General features: G+C 38.6%; 1 protein-coding gene across 2 annotated transcripts; it reads right to left on the bottom strand.

Moving 5' to 3' along the window:
* Positions 1–992: 992 nt before the first annotated feature.
* RCN2 (reticulocalbin 2) lies at positions 993–18,898 on the bottom strand. Of its 2 annotated transcripts, none has more exons than XM_027520621.1 (7): positions 18,535–18,898; positions 18,037–18,142; positions 14,834–15,030; positions 7,271–7,384; positions 3,852–3,948; positions 2,348–2,490; positions 993–1,837 (listed from the first exon to the last, which is right to left on the bottom strand). In XM_027520621.1, exons 1-7 carry the CDS (start codon positions 18,676–18,678, stop codon positions 1,685–1,687), a joined length of 954 nt encoding a protein of 317 aa, XP_027376422.1. In that variant the 5' UTR covers positions 18,679–18,898; the 3' UTR covers positions 993–1,684. The 2 variants fall into 2 exon arrangements, with proteins under 2 accessions (XP_027376422.1, XP_027376423.1); XM_027520622.1 differs by having other exon boundaries at positions 7,271–7,372.
* Between the last annotated feature and the right edge of the window lie 1,256 nt (positions 18,899–20,154).

Here is a 20,154-nt window from a genome sequence, read left to right as displayed (position 1 = left end):
AGGCTGAATGTAGAATGCTAATTCTTAACTCATCAGATTAAAATAAAAGCTGTATCTGATCCTCTAACAATTCTGGTATAGATTTTGGAGAATCTAGTAAGAAAAACAAATGATTAGCATGCTAATCAAACTAGTAATTCCAAATATCCTGATTTCAGTAAGGTTGACAAATGGCAGATGAGTGATAATTGTGTATCTTTTAATTCTTAAGGAACCAGACAAGTATCGTAAGTTAAAATGAAAACCATGTACTTTAGCCATCAGGGTAAGCAAGCTATCATTAAAGTTTATAATGAGAGTTTATAATCTGTATTCACAACTCACATCAGCAAAAACGGGAGCAATAGAGAGGTAAGCAGACAGTTAATTCTATCAGAAAAGAGTTTCAGGTTTTCTCTAATACTCATAAAGACTAGCTGAGTCTCCCAATGCTGTGCGTGCTATAAAAGAGAGAACTTCAGATTAGAAAAAGATTAACAGAATGCATAGTTGACCTCTTCACCCACAAATACAGGTTATTTAAGAAAATAGAAACTGTGAGTTAAAGCTGGGAAATAAATTTCTCACCTTCTCACTTTTCTTACTCCCCACAAAGGTAACAAGCTAACTTCCTGAATAAGGTTAAAACTGACTACATAGGTACGGACAAATGCTTATCAAGTGTGACTTTAATTTCAGTATGACTGATCTCAGGCTCTACTGGTAATTTCAACCCGTGCAATCCTTACGATTGTTTCCAGCCCGAAAGAGTGAGACCACATTTGCTATACTAGCAACTGAAATGTGTCAGGTGTACATTCAATTACAATATGATTCTTTTATCCAAAAGAACCAAAATAAGAATATGCAGCAAGAATATAATTTAACAAAGTTTTGAGAACATTCACTTCTCAAATACAGGAATGAATGAGGTGAGGTAATGTATAATACAACAAAACTTTTGCTGAATTCAAGGTTTACCTGAAAGATCAAATAAAAATCAAACAAACATATAAAAAGATATGACATTTCATTTTTAATCAGTCAAAAAAAAGAAACAGAAAAGAGTTCTGGACAAAGTCAAATTCCACACACCATAATGCTATAGTTACACATTAAATATAATTACTATCTATACATATGCAAAAATATAAAGTTCTATTTCATACAATAAAACCCTTTATAGAAACCATTTTAAAATTAAGCAGAACTTCTCAACATTAATATGTGAGGTATAAGTCCTTCTAAGGTTCCTTTAAAGGTTTTAAAACAAAATGCTAAATCTAAAAACAATGTCCTTCTGTCAGTTCCCAAGTTAAACCTACTTAAAACAAAAAATTGATAGCTTAGTCACATACTACTTAAATAATATTGTTCAGGCATCTCTGAAATCCTGTTTTTTTTTCAAGTATGGAAACAGAACTCAAATATTTCACAATACAGTACTAAACAGATGGACTATTTAGGAAAGACTTTTTTGTCATATGGCACAACATTGTTTCATTTCTTCAATGCATTTGGAAATAAATATCAGGCTTTTGTTTTACTTTTCTCCTAAAAGGCCAAAACTATAATGTACATTAGGATAATTTTGACTCTGGTAAGACTTAAGAGTGTAAAATATAACATCAACATTTTATCACAAAAGTAAAGCTGGTAACAAACTATAAAAGGAGCCTGTGCTCTACTCAGATACACCCGGGGATCAAAGCTCGTCATGATAAAAGTATTCATCATGAAGCTGTCTGCCGTAATCTGTGGCTTCACTTGTAAGAAACAAGTCCTGGTTCTCCAGAATCTCTTCTTCAGAGAGCTTTCGGTCACTATTCAAATCCATTTCATCAATTAGATGACGAGCCTTTAAAATAAAACAAAAACGTGTCAAGCATAATAAGTATTTTTCAGCAAGATGTTCACATTTTAATGGGATCTGATTTGTCAAAATCATTCAGGTATACCAAGTACTCATTATTGTCTAAGTACCTAAAAGTATTAACTATCATGACTGGGTCTGTCTACAGCATTTCTCATCACCTCCTTTCTTAATTTCTGCTGGGTTCTGTCTCCTCCCAACTCAAATCCAATTCAGGATATCTCAAAGACAAGGAAAATTAGTATAACCCATTTTGAGCCCCAGAGGTAAATACAAACTTTTATTATTCTATTGTACTATTGAATTCATATATAATACCATCCTAACTTCCTTGTCTCTTTGACAGTCTAAAACAGATCATAGATTTAAATCAAGAAATAGCAATGCATTGATCCTAAATAACTCCACTACTTCCTTCTTTGGCTTAAGATTCTGAATTTCCTTTACTACAATAGCACAAATTTGGGGATGAGAGAATCCTTCTGTAATACTTACCTCTTCCTGGGCAATGCCCTGGTTATTGGGTACAACCCAGGACAACAGTTCTTGCGGATCAAGTCTGCCATCAGCATCTCTGTCATAATCATTCATGAATCTATCTTTCTCAACAAGTATCCACTCTGGATCTTCACTTGCGGCTATTAATATATTAATATTAAAAAAAGAACATAAACATGCATACACAAGAATACCACACATATCCCATAAGAAGTCTGGTATAGCCCCAGATAGAGGAAATGAATTTAAAGCTTACCACATAAAGGAGGCCCAAAGAAACAAAGCACTTAACTGAAAAGGGCTGAAATAAGCGCAAACTCTATAGTAATTTTCAAAAGTGATATTCAGAGTTTTAAAATTGTTGCACAGAGGGAGGGAGGGAGATGAGAAGGAGGTTCAAAAGGGAGGGGACATATGTAAAACTGCTGCATAGGGACCTCCCTGGCAGACCAGGGCTTGGGCCTCTGTGCTCCCACTGCAGGCCCCGTGGGTTCAACGCCCTGGGGGCGGATCTAGGATCCCACATGCTGTGTGATGTGGCCAAAAAGAAAAAACATCAGCTTTATTGTAAAACTGTTCTGGGATAAAACTCAACTGAAAAAGTGAAAACAAACAAACAAACATGAAAGTCTATGTAGCATGCGTCGAACCTGGCGGTGGGAGGGGGGTTCAGGAGGGGGAGCACATGCACACCCGTGGCAGATTCATGCTGATGTATGGCAAAACCAATACAATATTGTAAAGTAACTAGCCTCCAATTAAAATAAATAAATTTATATTAAAAAATACATAAATAAACAGATGGAGATTAACAAAAAGTCTATGTAAAAATCTCATGGAGAAAAAAAATTTTTTTTAAGTGTTACATATTATCACAAACTAGTAATTTTGCTAACTGCTGCTACTTGTTCTGATATTGTTTGCCCAAGTCTGAACTGGGAAATGGTTTTATGAACATCATGTGACTAAATCTTCCTGTGTGTTCTCACAATGTGTGTTCTTACAAAGTAATGCCATAGGTAATTTTAAAGTGACATTCATAGTAAGTGATGCTAAGCAAAAATTCTGAAAAGACAGCTGCTTATACGAAAAGCTGCATATAAAACCTCCTTAAATTTTAAACAGTAAGACATTTTCCACAGTCTTACTCTAGTATTTATAGGATTTTTTTTTTTTCTTCTAAGATCTACATGCAAAGGTACAGGAGTCTGTTTAAAAATATCAACCTTTACTTCCTCAGCCATCTGAATTGATAATTACATTGTATTTGTTTGAAATGGAAGAAAAATGCTTGGCTCTATATGAGGAACTAGAAGTGGGCAAAACAGCATTCTCAGACAAGCTGTAAGCCCCTTTGTTTCACTAGTATTTTACTGAACTCAACAAGGAGGTATGAGGCCCAGTTCTTCCATTTTCCTCCATCAAACAGAGCTCTCAATGAGCAAGACTATCTTCCAATTTCTTCCTTTCCCCTTCCTCCCACACACCCCAGCCTACTTACTCGGGTCCCGCCTGTAGTCCCCAAGAAATTCTTCCAAACTAACAAATCCATCACCATCTTTGTCATGTTCTTCTAAAGCCTCTTGAATGACAAATTCCTATTGCATGTATGTTCACCAAAAAGAAAAAAAATCTGTCACAAAAGTTTCAATTCCATCACCATCTGAATCAACCCTACTATAGAATTAATTATTGAATTATTTCTACTATAATTAATTAATCCTACTATAGAAATATTTAACCTAATTATTCTTTAGGAATAATTATTTTGTCTATACTTGCCACACAATCTTTCTAAACACTGGAATTTAGAAGCAGGAATAAAACCCCAAATATTAATAGCTTAGAATTTAACATCCTTAAGCTTCTATTATTGAGCACTCTACCTCACCCTCCTGAATAACCTTGGCAATAAACTCACATTTCTATTTTCTGCACATTACCTCCTTCTGAAAAATGATATATCTTATATTACCTTTGTCTTCTTTAATTTCACTTTCCTGTCAATCCATTAACAAGCCAAAAGAACCCTCATCTCAGATGTCTCTGCATAGAACTGTTGCCTGAAATGGGTCAGTACCCTATAAAACTTCAACTTCCTTGCTTCCTCTTCCACCCATCTACCCTCATCCACCCTAGACTGCCCCCAAATCGGTTCCTGACTCTTTCTAAGGCTCCTTACCAACTAATCCCTTCTGACCCAAAGATCACGCCCTTTCTAGTTATGCTTTCCCAAGACGACCTGCTCCACTGCTTCCCTTACTACACTCCTGTGTCCCCTTGGACCCTTTTCTTATTATGCCCGTCCTCATGCTATACGTCAGACCCACATCACTTTCTCCTTTATTCCAGAATCAGAGGAAGATACAAAAATAGAAACCTAATCCTTATAAATTTATTTTTTGCCACTTCTGTGGGCTCTCACTGCAGCTTGGAAGTCTCTCTCTGCCTCAGCCTCCCTAACACTCTATGGCTGTTTTTTGACATCTCTATTTTCTCTAAGCCTTACCCCAATTCTCTCCAACATGCTCTTGGCAAAGACTTCCTATTTTTCTAAGCATGGGAGAGGTCTTCTGAAATCCTTCCTTGTTTCCCAGCACTGCATCCTCACCTTTAACCACCTCTATTTTGATGCCTGTTCCTTTCATCCTTCTCTTTGATCTCAGCAGTTAAAGCTCTGCCCCTCTTCTCTAGGATGAAGCCCTCAACTGTCTTCCTAGATCCCATACTTCCCCACTTCCTGAGAGCTTTCTTTTACTCTTAACTCCAGCTTCTCCAACCCTTTCCACTAGCTCCTTCTTCTGTGCCTTTAAAAACAGCCAAGTTCCCATGACTCTGCTGCACTCTTTAACCACCATCCTGGTCTTTCTTTTCCTCTCAGAGGTTACAGCTACTGTTCTCATTTCCTCATTACCTGCTGCTGCCTGAATACTTTTTCAGCCTGGATTCCAGAACCATAACTACAGTGAAATATATTCTCAAAAGTCTCTTATTGTAGTCAAATCCAGGGGCTTTATCTACATCTGCATGAAACAACACTTAAGTAGAAGTTGTTGGGTTTTGTTGTTTTTTTTTAATCAAATATAACAGATTTTCGATACAGAAACCAGGGGATGTTAACCTGGAGACCCAAAGATTAGTTTTGGAGAGAAGATCTGAGAATCTCTTGAAATTATAACCCAGTATTTTATGTGTATGAACATGGACATGTTCAGGACTTTTCTGGGGCAGGGTACACAGCTTGCATCAGATTTTTTTAAAGGAGTCTGTGATCCAATAAAAGAATCACTGATCAAACTGATTATTCCTGCATTCAAGTAATCCTCTTGGGAAACAAAGACATTTCAAGAATGCTGCCTTGGTTAAAATAATTTTTAAAATTATGTGAACGAAAATATTTTTAAATTCCAACTTTTAATTCAAAGTAGAATCACTTAGTTGATCTTATATTCTGCCCTTTTCCTATCCTATATACCCTTAAAAGGGAAACAAGGAAAAAAAGATCCATGAAAACAATTAAGGTAAACAGAAATTAATGAAGCTGCTCTGAATGAGACACCGTCTTATGATCACCCATCTTGTGTGCTGCCATCAACTCCAACTCAGCACAAAGACCATCCTTTCCCATCCCGACATATCCCATTCTGCGATGGTACTGCTTTTGTATCGTTGTTACTCAAGCTTCCAACCTCAGAGTCATTTCTGATTCTTGCCCTCTTCCCCTCCCATGCTATATCAGTCAACATTCCTGTCTATGCTTTCTTCAAAATGTTGGTCACTCATCAATTCATTCCATTGCCACTTTATATTCCAGGGCTATACACATAATGCCTAAATTATTTCATTGCTATCACTGGTCATTTCCCTCCTCAGTCTTCAACTGTTCCTTATTCCCCAGATAATCAAGATCCAACATCCTCCGCCTACCATGCTAGGGCTCAATTAGCTTATCTCCACTTAATTCTGGCACTTAAACAAACTGTGCCCAGCAATGTTCTCAAACTAGGTCATGTACTTTGTGGAAAGTAAGAAATCCAAAGCCTCACAATGGCAAGAGAAATGGCACTGATGGTGGTGTCTTGCCACCGAGCTAGAGAGAAAAATATATCTGCAGTCCTGCTATCAAGGCAGGGACATCCAACCATGACCCATTAAGCACAAAGCTACATCTTCCCTCCCTGAAATGTCCAGGGAACCAAGCCACACAGCTGGGGGTGATGCCAGGCAACAGACCTCAATGTAAACGTTTAGTCTGTTTTTTAAAAGCCATTTCTTATGTTAAAGTTTACTCTCCAATATGATAGTTTCTGCTCCCAAGAAGTTTACCAAGTCAGAGCAGGGACTTAATCACTGTTGAATTATACCCTGGGTTCAACAAAATTTTGAAGAGCTGGTACTTCTTTTAAAGGGATGAGAGGACTCATTATGCCTAAAGTTACAAAAACATTATTAGTCATTAGCAGTTGCATCCCCCCACCTCATCCCACCCCCATACCCTATGAAAAGGGATCTAAATATGATAGTGTTCCCAGACCAAAAGTTTTCACAAGTAACCCTGTAAACTAAACAGGAAGTTCTAGTGTTACTAATATTGAAACACCTGAGAAAAGTCTGAAAGCTACAAAACGACAAGGAAGGCGCTGAAGGTAACCCAGTTATGAAAGAGAAACTAGCCAGGCAAAGACGGATACACATAAACACTTCAGAGACTGAAGAAAACCTCATTCCTTACCTTCTCCCGCCCTGTACACACCCCCACTCCACCAGAAAACCTCCGTCTTCCCACCCCTTTTCTGAAGCAAGGAAAAGTTTAGATCATCTCCTAAAATTCTGTTTTGTATATAATTTATTTTCATTACTATGTAAAAGTTTTAAAGTTTTGGCTATTCAATAGTTATCTTGAAATTTTTTCTTCCTTACCGTCATATAATCAACTTCTTCAGGATGTTCAAAAGCAATAAACTCTTCAAGGTTCAAGCCAGGGCCTGAATCCTGGTTAGCTTTTTCAAATCGCTTCTTGTCCTTTAAATGAAGCTTTGAAAATTAAATATTGAACATTTAAAGGTTTTCTCATTCATCCCACAATGTCATTAAAAATACTTTGAAAAATACAAGCTATGTGACCTCTAAAGTACATTTATATCCATTATCACATTTAATCTTCACATCATCCCTTTGATGTTAAGTTGGGCAAATAACAAGCATTTACTAGAAGCAGTACAGCGACATAGGGAGACTCAGATCTGAATTCCAGCAATGCCACTTATTAACTTGTTACTTACGGCAAACTGCTTAACCTCTTTGGGCTCCTCAACTATACAACTGGGATAATTTGACACCAAAAACAACAGAAGCAAAAATAAACAAGTGGGACTACATCAAACTAAAAGGCTTCTGCACAGCCAAAGAAATCGTCAAGAAAATGAAAGCTACTGAATGGGAGAAAATATCTGCAAATCATCTATCTGATAAGGGGCTAATATCCAAAATATATAGAGAACTCGTACAACTCAATAGAAAAACAAACAGTCCAACTAAAAAAATGGGCAGGTCTGAATAGACATTTTCCGAATACATACAGATGGCCAACAGGCAGGTGAAAAGATGCTCAGCATCATAAATCATCAGGGAAATGCAAATCAAAACCACAGTGAGGCACACCTGACACCTGGATGCTATACAACAAGACAATCCAGCAATTCCACTTCTGGGTATTTGTCGAAAGAAAATGAAAATACTAACTCAAAAAGATACACAAGCCTCTATGTTCACTGCAGCATTATTTACAATAGCCAACACATGGGAACAGCCTATATCCACTGATGGATAAATGGATAAAGAAATTACATAATATGTTCCACTAATATATATAAGAATATTATTCAGCCATAAAGAATAAAATCTTGTCATTTAAGACAACATGGATATATACCTCAAGGGCATTATGCTTTGTGAAATAAGTCAGAGAAAGACAAATACTGTATGACCTTGCATATGTAGAATCTAAAAACAAACAAAAAGTTCACAAAAACAAAACCCAAAAAACAAAAACAAAAAACCAAGTTCACAGATAGAGAGAACAGACAGGTGGCTGCCAGAAGTGGCTGGTAGGGAAGTGAGAGAAATCAGTGAACTGTTTTTTGGTTTTTTTTTAGTTTAAATAAACTGAACAATTCATAATAAGAAAAAATCTCTATTAAGCAACTGAGATGAGAATTCCTATCAAGCAATTAGAAAACATATTAGGTATTCAATGTTACGTGTTACTATTATTGATAGAAAAATTGAGATTAAAATGATTTATTGAAAGGGATGTCAGGAAAACAACTAAAATATATTGAACTTGGATCCCTCCTGTTCTTTCTACAACACTACACACTACCTTCTTTAACAATCGCAGCAACTTTTTGAATGCCCCCAAAGCAATGACTTTAGACTATGTATTAGTTCTTGGTGTGCCTATTTCTGTTTCTGGTCTTCAAAATGACTTTTCAAAAACACTGTAACAGGTTTCAAATACTCCTCTTATGAGAATACTTTTGGTAAATATTTGGAAGTCTACTCTTCATAGGCTGTTTATAGTGCTACTTCTGTATGTCCAGATAAACACATCAAAAGCTGAAAAGCCCCTATCTTGGGGTTGAGCTAAATAATCATACCGTTTTCTACTTTGTCATGCCCATCTTCCTTTTCTTTCCCCTCAAGTACACTCTGGTAGGAAACCAAGCAGTAGCGACTATTAGGAGAAAAGCGACTTTTAATCAATTTTCTCAAAGGTAATTCTGTAATTAAGAGGATTGGAAGCCAATAGTGGCATATTGCTAATCCTGCATACATTTTGAGAAATTTCTAGGAATAACTTTCCTTTTTATAAACTGATGTGTATTAAATCACACATTTTTTTAAAAAGCACAATTTCAAATATTTTAGAAGCTTTTAATTTATGTGTTTCACTGTTGAAAAGAAATGCTCTTCTCAATTTTCTAGAATACTAAAGGTTGGGTAGCACTTGTTTACTGAAACAGTAGTTCTTTTACGATGACTGAGTTACAGTGGAGGCTCACTTCTTTCCCCAAAGAATTTGTCTTTTAAATACCCAGATTCCACTAGCCAGTTATATTCATCCAATCATGGCAGGAAAAAAACATGTTTCCAAACAGCTGCTTTTAACTTAATGTTTCATAATTTTAAATAACTAGACTAAATAATGTACATGTTATGTTCAGGTTTAACATGGGGAAAAGTAGAAAAACAAGAATTTGAGGTACTTAGCTGAGTCAATCAAGGTTTTTGAATAAATCACTATTCAAAATACTAAAGTGCTTAGATTTCCTTATGAAAGAACCCTTCAATCTGGAGCAAAAGGTCCATGTTTCAGCAGAGGGAGCTGAATTTGGCCAAATTTGCCTATGGAAAGAAAGGATCTCTTTCAATAGCTGAGATTTCTTAAAAAAAAAAATAAAGTACTTTTCTCATTTACATTTCTCAGGTTTTTAAAAAATAATGGGATTTTTAAAAGTCTTATTCATGGTCATTTAAAGAACACATTTATTAGAGACTCATATTAAAGAAGCTAATACACCAAGACTTTGTCCAAAGGGGCAAATTTCTAAAAGACGACCACAAAGGACTGTCAGTTTCATAAAACCTCAACACTTTTTTTTTCCTGTATAAAACCCTTGTGTTCTAGTGCATAGAAAGTACTATGCACAGTAGTAAAAAGATAGAAACTACTATAGTCATTTATTTTTACATTGTAACAGAAACTTGTGAAGAACAAAACTGCCATCTTTTGGTAGACTAAAGATTTTACACGAGGAAATCTATAACCTGTGATAACAGAACAAAAGTCTAGGTCTTAAGATTCTGATTAGCCACATGCACGATTATATCCTACACAAATAAATCCTGCTTACACATGCACATTCGCAGCTGGCTTTAGAAGTTATAGGAATTGAGCTTTTGCCAGGTAGGTCCTCAAACTTTAATTATCCTGCTTAAAAGTGCTGACTATACTTGTTCATCAGGTCATAAAGAAATACTTTTTTTCCGGCATCTCACAGCCTGCAAGTCATTATTCCAGGTTATCTCTATTCTCTGTATGAAAACATTAAAAGTAACATATAATTCAGCTATCAAATTGATTTTTGGTTTTTAATAGGCTTCCATACAAAAACATTTTATTTGGACATCCAATTACTTTTTATGATTCTTTTATGGTACAATGTTTAGGCTGTAACTTTGATCAAGATCGATACATTCTTCATCCTTTTATTTTTTATTTTGCAGAATCATGCAATTGTGTCTGGGTTCATTTTTACACCCCACATCCACTTTTAGTGGGTCATATATGTAAATATATATATATATATAATTCTAACAAAGTATTATAAATAGAATTTCATGTAGAGACATATTCCTATGTTGTTGAAGAATAAGCAAACAGGACCAATAGGACTCCCATTGAGAAGTGTTCATTTCAGGGACCCATTAATTCCTGTAGGCTATAAGGTCCATCTAATTCATTCTTTAAAAGTACAGTCTTATAATCAACATGTCCAGAGTACCTGGGTGGGAAACACAGCATTAAAATCAGACATCTTTTAAAAAAACCAAACTGCTCATCAACAGTTTATGTAACAAGTCACGTACTTCTTCAAAGTAAAGATTTTCTTCTCCATACCATCATGTATTATTACATTCCACCCTACTCCACTCTCCAAAGAATATAGATTTTAAAAAACTACACAATTTCCCTACTTTTTGATGGGATAATAATTAAATCTTTTGAGTGAAAAACAAACACAGAATCTACTTCTGGTAAGATTTTAAAATACTGTATTTAACGTTTGTATTATTCCCTGGCAAAGAAGTCATAATGTCACACCATGGTTTGGTTTTAAGAAAAAATCTTGGAATGTGAACGATGCTTTTAAGATGAGTTAATTCCTATAGTAAAGGAGAATAACTAGCAGACAAATTCTAGATCTCATTATCATCATCTGTTTTCTTTTTAGCACTAAGTAGTAAAAAGACTGATTTACACTCTTTTCAGTCTGCTGTAAGATGAAGACCCAAATAAGGAGAAAAGAGGATACTTTCCCCCTATATATTAAATCTTATCTACTCTAAAGCTGATAGTTAACAAATGCTTAAACAACTTCCAAAAGCTGATTGTATGTAAGTATTAGAGATAAACATGTGACTCACATGTTTTCTTCAACAATTTTCTTTCAAATTAACATAGAAGGATTTACCAGTTCAACTGCTACTATTTATTACTATTTCTCCATACTGTTTTCATCCCCATTTTTAGATATGAGGACACTGAGGCACAGGAGGGTTAATTTAACCCAAGGTACCCCACTGTCATGTGGTGCTGCGTGCATGCTCAGTCCTGTCTGATGCTTTGCGACCCTTTGGACTGCAGCCTGCCAGTCCGTCTCCTCCAGAGGATCTTCCCAACCCAGGGACTGAACTCGCATTTCCTCCAGCTCCTGAATTGCAAGTGGATTCTTTAGCTGCCGAAGCACTGGGGAAGCCCTTGCTGAATGTAAAGCCAAGGTGACTGGCCCCACAGCTGGAGTCCTTACCCTCCACACTGGTGGTACAGGCACAGCACATGCATAATCATGTCAACCACAAATTGGCACTTGCCATGGGTGCCTGCCATCTACCTCTACAAGAATTAAATCATGTGCTGCTGCAGCTGCTGGGCTCCAGCACCCTCTGAAGGAGCTCAAGATGGACAGCAGAAGCCAGGCACTCTGCGTTCTGGGAAAACTGGCAGGACAGGTCTTCAGATAGTTAGATATTCTCAGGAGATAATTTTATAAGCCCAATTCTTCTATCTCCTCATCTCTAGAAAAGCACTAAAATCCTTCATGGTTGACAACTGTTTCTCATGACTAGCAGAAGCTTCGTAAGACCAGCAGAAACTTTCTAAAAAAATTAATGTGCTTGACTGTATGTACTCCCCCTTTACCCAAATCACATATATACTGTCCTTTCCTTCCCCCCTGCCTCTTTGGAGCAGTTTCTCAGAGCTATCTGAGGCGCTGTCTCCCAGGCTGCAGTCCTCATATTGCCTCAAATAAAACTTAACACACAACTCTCAATTGTGCATTTTTTTAGTCGACAATCCTTAGCAGAGAAACAACCAATTTCGAGTTAGTGATGACCTACAGAGTTCAAGTGGTTCTTAAATAAATAGCATATACAATGCTACAATATGGCCACAGTAAAAACTAAATTGTAGATGCCAACAGAGGAAGCTCAAAAGTTTTCAAAGCACCCTTGACTAATATTTTGGGACATGACCTTTGCAAATAGTTGTTTGAGTTTATTTTTTCCACATACAACAACCTCTTTTTAAAAAAAGTCTTTAAAATTACCTCTGAAATACAAAGTATTCACAATATCAATTTTTAAGGCTTATAGTAATTTGTCTTAAAGAGTTCCTACTAATTACTAAGTAAAGTCTTTAAAAAAGTTCCTATTAATTCCTAAATATGTCTTCCTCAATTCTGCTTAAGAAGTATTTCAACAAATTAAACCATGAGACACAACACAACTCACAGTGATACTGAATCTTTAAAAATAAGTTATTTTAAATGGTGCAGCCACTATGGAAGACAGTGTTGCAGTTCCTCAGAAATTTAAAAACAGAATTACTATATATGAACTAGCAATTCCACTTCTGGATGTACCCACAAAAGAATTAAAGGCAGGATCTCAAAGAGGTATTTGTACATCCATGTTCATAGCAACATTACTCCCAATAGCCAAAAAGATGAAGCAACTCAACTCACCATTGATTGATGGATGGATAACAAAATGTGATATATACATATACTGGAATATTATTGTCTTTAAAAGGAAATTTTGACACATAGTATGACCTGGACAAATCTTGAGACTGCTAAGTGAAATAAGCTAATCACAAAAAATATACTGTATGATTCCACTTACATGAGGCACCTAGAATACAGTAAGTCTCATTCATATGAACCTTCAAGTTGCAAACTTTCAAAGATGTGAACGTGTGTTTTCATGTCCAATCACTTAAGCTAATTCACAGGTCTGGCGTCCATTGTCACATGCATGCATCCTCTCCAAGTGCTTATGCTTTTGTGTACCTTACTGTACAGTATGTACAGAGTACGGGCTTTGAAGGTGGCATTAGAGGTAAAGAACCAGCCTGCCAATGCAGAAGACGTAAGAGACGCAGGTTCGACCCCTGGGTCGGAAGATGCCCTGGAGAAGGAAATGGCAACCTACTCCAGTATTCTTGCCTGGAAAATCCCATGGACAAAGCAGCCTGGCATTGCAAAGTCAGACATGACTGAAGCAACTCAGCATGCATGCAGGCACTGTATAAAATACGGTAGTACAGTCTCCTTATTTCAAGCCCAATATGTCCAGAGGCAAGCATAAAAGAAGCAGTGACGTAGCTGGAACTACTGTACTTTTCAAGGTACTATACTGTAAAATTAAAGTTGTTTTATTTTCTTGTATTTTTGTGTGTATTATTTGTGCAAAAAGTATTATAAACCTATTATAACACTGTATAGCTGATTTGTGTTTGTTGGGTACAGGCTAACTTTGTTGAACTTATGAATGCACTTTTGGAATGGAACTCGTTCATATGTTGGGGAATTACTGTAGTTGAATTCGGAGACACAAAGTAAAGCGGTGATTGCCAGGGGCTGGGGGAAGTGGAAACGGGGAGTTATTTGAGGCTTCCTGGTGGTTCAGATGGTAGACAATGTGCGTGCAATGCAGGGGACCTGGGTTTGATCCCTGGGTGGAAAAGATTCCCTGGAGAAGGGAATGGAAACCCACTCCAGTATTCTTGCCTGGAGAATTCCATGGACAAAGGAGGCTGGCAGCCTACAGTCCATGGGGTTGCAAAGAGTCAGACACGACTAAGTGACTAACACTTTAATGGGTTTAGAGTTTCAGTTTTGCAAGATGAAATAAATTCTGGAGATTGGTTGCCTAACAGTGTGAATATAATAAAAAAATATGGAACTGCACACTTAAAAATAGTAAAATGGTAAATTTTATGTGTATCTTACCACAATTTAAAAAATGTTTATTTTATATAAATACTTAAAATGGTACTTAAAAATGGGAATAGGCCTCTATAATCTTCCTAATAAATATGATACAAAACCAACCATTCAATAACACAATAAAATAAAATATTATGAAACATATTCAAAATACACTAAAAAAGCAAACCAGGAAATGAGAACAAATGATGCAGCTAAGAAAAAGATGCAGGGATAATTGAGGTAGTCCAGAATAAGAGTCCTAAATCTGGCTAGAAAGGAAACATCAAAATGACCACTGAGGTGGAACAGGTGATTGCCTAGAGAACAAGGCAATCCAGTCGATGACCTCAGGGTTCTTGTGCTCACTCATGCAGGAAACTGAACTGATATAATCAAAAGAAAAAGCTTGTGCACACATACTCACCTGCCTAAAAGACTCCTCTTCTGCATCATCGAGAGCAGTGTTCTCAACAAAGTCGATCACCCGATCATACATCTGAATGTTGTATTCATCCCATGACACACTACCATCACTGTTTTTATCATACTCAATAAACTGTTGTTTCGCTTCTTGCATAGCATAATGTTTAAAAGACATTTGAATCCATGAACTGAGTTCACCTATGAGAATTTCCCAGAACACAATGAATGTGACAGTAATTCTGATACTTAAGAGTAGTGAGGATTTCTAAACATTCTTTAAAAGAAAAAAAAAAAAACTTTAGTGTTTATAAATATTTGAGTGAGAATTGGTTTAGCTGCGTTCATAGAAATAGGAGTAGGAGACAAGGAGAGCTGTTTGGAATCTAAGAATGTTATATGTGATCAACCCAGAACGTAAGCCCTTTGAGTATGGAGAGTTTTGGTATATTTTGTTCACTAAGGTACTCCAAATGACTAGAAAGCACCGGGCTCAAGAAGTATTTATTAAATAAACTACCAATTGGCCAAGAAAGCACTTGACTTTTAAAACATATTATCCAAAAAATTGCAGATAACTTTTGCTAATTGGGCTTTCCTGATAGCTCAGTTGGTAAAGAATCTGTCCCAATGCAGGAGACCCTGGTTTGATTCCTAGGTTGGGAAGATCCACTAGAGAAGAGATAGGCTACCCACTCCAGTATTCTTGGGCTTCCCTTGTGGCTCAGCTGGTAAAGAATCCACCTGCAATGCAGGAGACCTGAGTTTGATCCCTGGGTTGGGAAGATCCCTTGGAGAGGGAAAAGGCTACTCACTTAAGTATTCTGGCCTAGAGAGTTCCATGGACTGTATAGTCCATGGGATCACAAAGAGTTGGACACGACTGAGCAACTTTTACTTTGCTAATTATCACAGACCTCTCAGGAAGCACAAATATTTGAATAGCTACCCACTTAATACGTATTAGAAAAAAGTGTTCTTCATTTACAAAAGTAATATACAGTTTAAAATACATTTTACATTGAGTTGAATCAAGACTATATTAAGGAAATAATAGATAAGTAAGTATGATCTAACTTCTGAAAAATGCACTCAAGTGACTGAAGTTTGAGAAACATTGTTACAGTATATTACCATTAACTATGTCAAATCATCTGGAGGAAATTTTAACAAAGTTATGGGTAGCAATTATGATTTATGCGTGTCTTGTAATAGCTTTGTCTTAACTGGGTATCTGAAAACATGGAGGAAAAGTTTCTAAATCTCAAATGTCCACTTTCAAATCAACTTTTAAAAATCTATCTTAAAATACTTTAAAATATCTATAGAGATATTTTGGAGAAGGAAATGGCAACCCACTCCAGTGTTCTTGCCTTGAGAATCCCAGGGACGGGGGAGCCTGGTGGGCTGCCGTCTATGGGGTCGCACAGAGTCGGACATGACTGAAGTGACTTAGCAGCAGCAGAGATATTTAGTATATGCATCATAGAAAAAAAGGGATGAGGGGAGAAAAATGTGCGTATTTGTAAGAATAGCAAGAGTACCCATTTGGTTTAAAGATAATACACCATTTAATTTAAAGAATGGTACTCCTCTGTTAGTTTGAGGGAAGTCAGGTGAATAGAGAAAAGTAAAGATATTTTTGTCTCTCCTGAAACTTTAAATTGGGATAGAATAATTATGGTAACCATGGAACAATTACTTTATACCAAGTCCTCTACAGATGCTGTCTCTAATCTTCAAAACAAGGCAATTATAATCATTGCTTTACAGTTCAGGAAATTGATATTAGAAATTGAGGACTCATAACTGATAAGCAGCAGAATCCAGATTCAAACCCCATGTTTGGCTTCAAAGCCCAAACTCTTTCCACTGAACTTTGCTGTCTCTCAAGAACCCGAGTCCAGTCATGGCCCTTAACGTGCAAATAAGCAAAACTTCCTGAAGAGTCCTCAAGTGGAATGATCGTCCAGGCGTAACAGGGTACAGAATGGAACAGAGGCCAGAAACAGGGCTTCACACTTCAGCTCTGCTGTTAGAGGTAAGTTTACCCTCTCAAGGTTTTGTTTTCTCATCTACTAAATGAAGATTTGGACTAAGTTCCTTTTAATTTTAATTTTTTAAAAGCTTACTGTTAAATATTGGAGCATATATAGGCCCTTACAGATAAATGCCACCAAGTTTTCCAAATCATCTTGCGCACTCTCTAATGTATCCAAAGATGGACCTATTCTTATTGGATAATTAGCCTAGAGGCTCTGTTGTTCACATAGAAGGAACAAAGCCTTAATATTGGTGACCACACCTGAGGGCACTTCATTGACAACACATCTTGAATTTACCAATCAGGTTGTAATTCTCTCTAGCAACTTCATTCTTCAGATGTTGAGCACCATTTAAATGAGAGTTATAGCAAAACAGTTCCTGAATTTTTGTTGAGGATCAATTTGGAAAACTTGATAGGGTTCTTCAAATGAATGAAGCAATGGGGAGAGGCAGCTATTTATTTAGACTATTCTTTTAATAATCTGTGCATTTCGTTCCTGACTCTAGAACCTATCTAAGAGCACTCATTTTTTTTTTTTTTTAAGTGAAGGATATTAAAGACTGAATTAAGGGCAGGAGATATGGATTCTAATCCTGGTTTTGCCACTCATTTGAGCAAGGTACGTATGCCTCTGGGTTTCAATTTCTTCACCCCTACAAAAAGAGGTGGACATAATGATTATATGGTTCCTACCGAGTTATAATCATGTGTCATAAATACAATTCACACGCAACAGGTCCTTTTCTACTTGCTTATAAAAAGAAGCAAGTTCTTAAGATTCTAATGAAGCATTTATCAAAAGAGCAATAAACTTAATGCCTTAAGGCTTTAGTTTGTTTCTCCAAAATGAATTACATTGTTGACACTGATAAAAAGTCATGTGAGGAGTCCGGCAATTGCTCTAGGTATGACCTGAACACCGTGTAGGGTCAATGATGCTTATGTATTACGGGAGAAAGCACTGAGCTTTACTTGGTATCCTATGTCTAAAGATTTGGTGGTATAAAACCTACTCACCATGTCCTTTTTCCCCTCTCACATATCATCTCTAACTGATTGCAACACTAGTCATCTACACTCAACAGACACCCTGCTTAAATGTTTGCATTTGTCTCCTACAAAGGGCTGTCTCCATTGTTAGTTGTGTAGGACGTCCTTACTTTCGGTGAGAAAGCCATCTGAGTCCAAGTCAATTTTCTTTATGATTGACTTCAGTCTTTTGTGTTGCTCTTCGGGGGAGAGTTTAACATATTCATCGACTTCTTCCTTTGGGAGGTAAGCGATATACAGAGGGGATCACGCATTACTATCAGGAGGGCAAAATGGTGGAGAAAAACAGAGCTATTAGAGACCTCCCTTGCGGAGGGCTTTTGGGGTGACCCATATCTGCTCTCCAAGGGCCCTCCCCCAATGATCCCCTCAGTAACCCTGCCCCTTGTAGGGAAAGTAGAAGGGATCTGGCTCTTGGGCTGCATTGTTTTGACGCGCTTACAGACTCCGGGGTCCATCGGAGAGTGAGCGGCGCCCCGCCCGGCCCCCATTGTCAGGCTGCCCCGACCAGGCCTCGCCCGGCAGCCCCCTTTGTCCCGCGGGGACAAAGCCCGCGGCAGCCGCGCTGCGAGGCCCGACCCTCCCAGCCCCCGGTCTGGCCGCCTCACCTGGCCGCCCAGCAGCGCCTCGCGGTCGTAGTCGGCGCGGTGCTCGCCCTGCTGGTAGTGCAGCTCCTCGGCTTCCCCGGCGCCGGCTGCCGCGGCGCACAGCAGCAGCAGCCCCAGCGTGGCGGGCCTCGGGCCCAGCTGCATCGCGCCGGCCAGCCGCGGACACACAGAAAGGCGAGGAGGGAAGCAGGCGGGGCCCCAGCCAGCGGCGGCGCTCGAATGAGCGCTGCAGAGAGGCGGCGCGGCGTACGTACGGAGGTGGGAACGGAATGCGGAGAGGTCCGTGGCCTCAGTAACTAGAGCGACGTAACGCGGTGGCCCGAGCCCCAACTGCGATGGTGAAACTGGCCAGGCCGAGGCCTAAATAGCATCGGCGGGGGGGCGGGGAGGGGGCGGGGCTCCAGGCCGCGCCGCTGATTGGGTACCACGGCGCTGGGGGTGGGCCGCGGCGATGTGGCGATCTGCAGCGGGCCCAGAGGTTCCCGGAGGCTGGCGGTCGCGGCCGGGAGGGGAGACCCCCGGGGGAGCCTTTCCTTCCGCCACGACACCCTCCAGAAGACACGCCCTCACTCCACCCTCGCCCTGTCTCTGTCAGTCAGCCTCATTCCTGCCCGAAGGTCCCTGTCTACTCCATGTAACCGACCCTGCTTCCATCAATGAGAAAGGCTGCAGATCTGGATGAAAAGGCAATGGCACCCCTCTCCAGTACTCTTGCCTGGAAAATCCCATGGACGGAGGAGGCTGGTAGGCTGCAGTCCATGGGGTCGCTAAGAGTCAGACACAACTGAGCGACTTCACTTTGACTTTTCACTTTCATGCCTTGGAGGAGGAAATGGCAACCCACTCCAGTGTTCTTGCCTGGAGAATCCCATGGACAGAGGAGCCTGGTGGGCTGCCGTCTATGGGGTCGCACAGAGTCGGACACGACTGAAGTGACTTAGCAGCAGCAGCAGCAGGAAAATCTTTGTATTTCCAAGTCTTTAATGTATCTCTACTTACTTATTTGACCAGAGCAGAACGAATGAACCCGGGTACTGAAGCCAGATGTTTTGTATCTGATGCTCAATTTCTCGATTTACAAGTTCTGTGACCTTCGCCAAGTTTGATGTTGTTTAGTCGCTAAGTCGCTTCCTACTCTTTGCGACCCCATGGACTGTAGCCTACCAGGCTCCTATGTCCATGGGATTTTTCCAGGTAAGAATACTGGAGTGGGTTGCCGTGCCCCTCTCCAAGGGGTCATCCGCACCCAGGGTCGGAACCCGCACCTCCTGCTTTGGTATGCGGATTCTTTACCACTGTCCCTAAGTGAAATGTATAATTCAGTAAATTATACATATGTATATTTTGTATGTAATATTAAACAAATTATGTAAATTAAACAAATTATGTTTAAGACATAAATTATTCTTTAAGATTAGCATATACTTGGCCTACTTAATATTGCTCTGCAGGAGACCTGAGGCTCCTTCTCACAACCGAGTCCCAAACATTCCCTGCCACCTGCCTGGAGAGCTGGCACTCAGGATACTTACCATCCAGGCATTTAAGAAATATTGACACCTTTTGTATAGTTATAACTGGACATGGAACAACAGACCGGTTCCAAATAGAGAAAGGAGT

Source organism: Bos indicus x Bos taurus, chromosome 21, assembly GCF_003369695.1.
Source record: "Bos indicus x Bos taurus breed Angus x Brahman F1 hybrid chromosome 21, Bos_hybrid_MaternalHap_v2.0, whole genome shotgun sequence".
Lineage (NCBI taxonomy): Eukaryota > Metazoa > Chordata > Mammalia > Artiodactyla > Bovidae > Bos > Bos indicus x Bos taurus.
This window is presented reverse-complemented; position numbering and strand designations above follow the sequence as displayed.

Bases quoted from the DNA above. Each gene is read 5' to 3' on its own strand.
- RCN2 (XM_027520621.1), bottom strand. From the start codon at position 18,678: ATGCAGCTGGGCCCGAGGCCCGCCACGCTGGGGCTGCTGCTGCTGTGC. The intron at 18,143-18,534 runs GTGAGGCGGCCA...TACCTCCCAAAG, and splicing joins AGGCGCTGCTGGGCGGCCAG to GAAGAAGTCGATGAATATGT. The intron at 2,491-3,851 runs GTAAGTAGGCTG...ATATATTAATAG, and splicing joins GGACTACAGGCGGGACCCGA to CCGCAAGTGAAGATCCAGAG.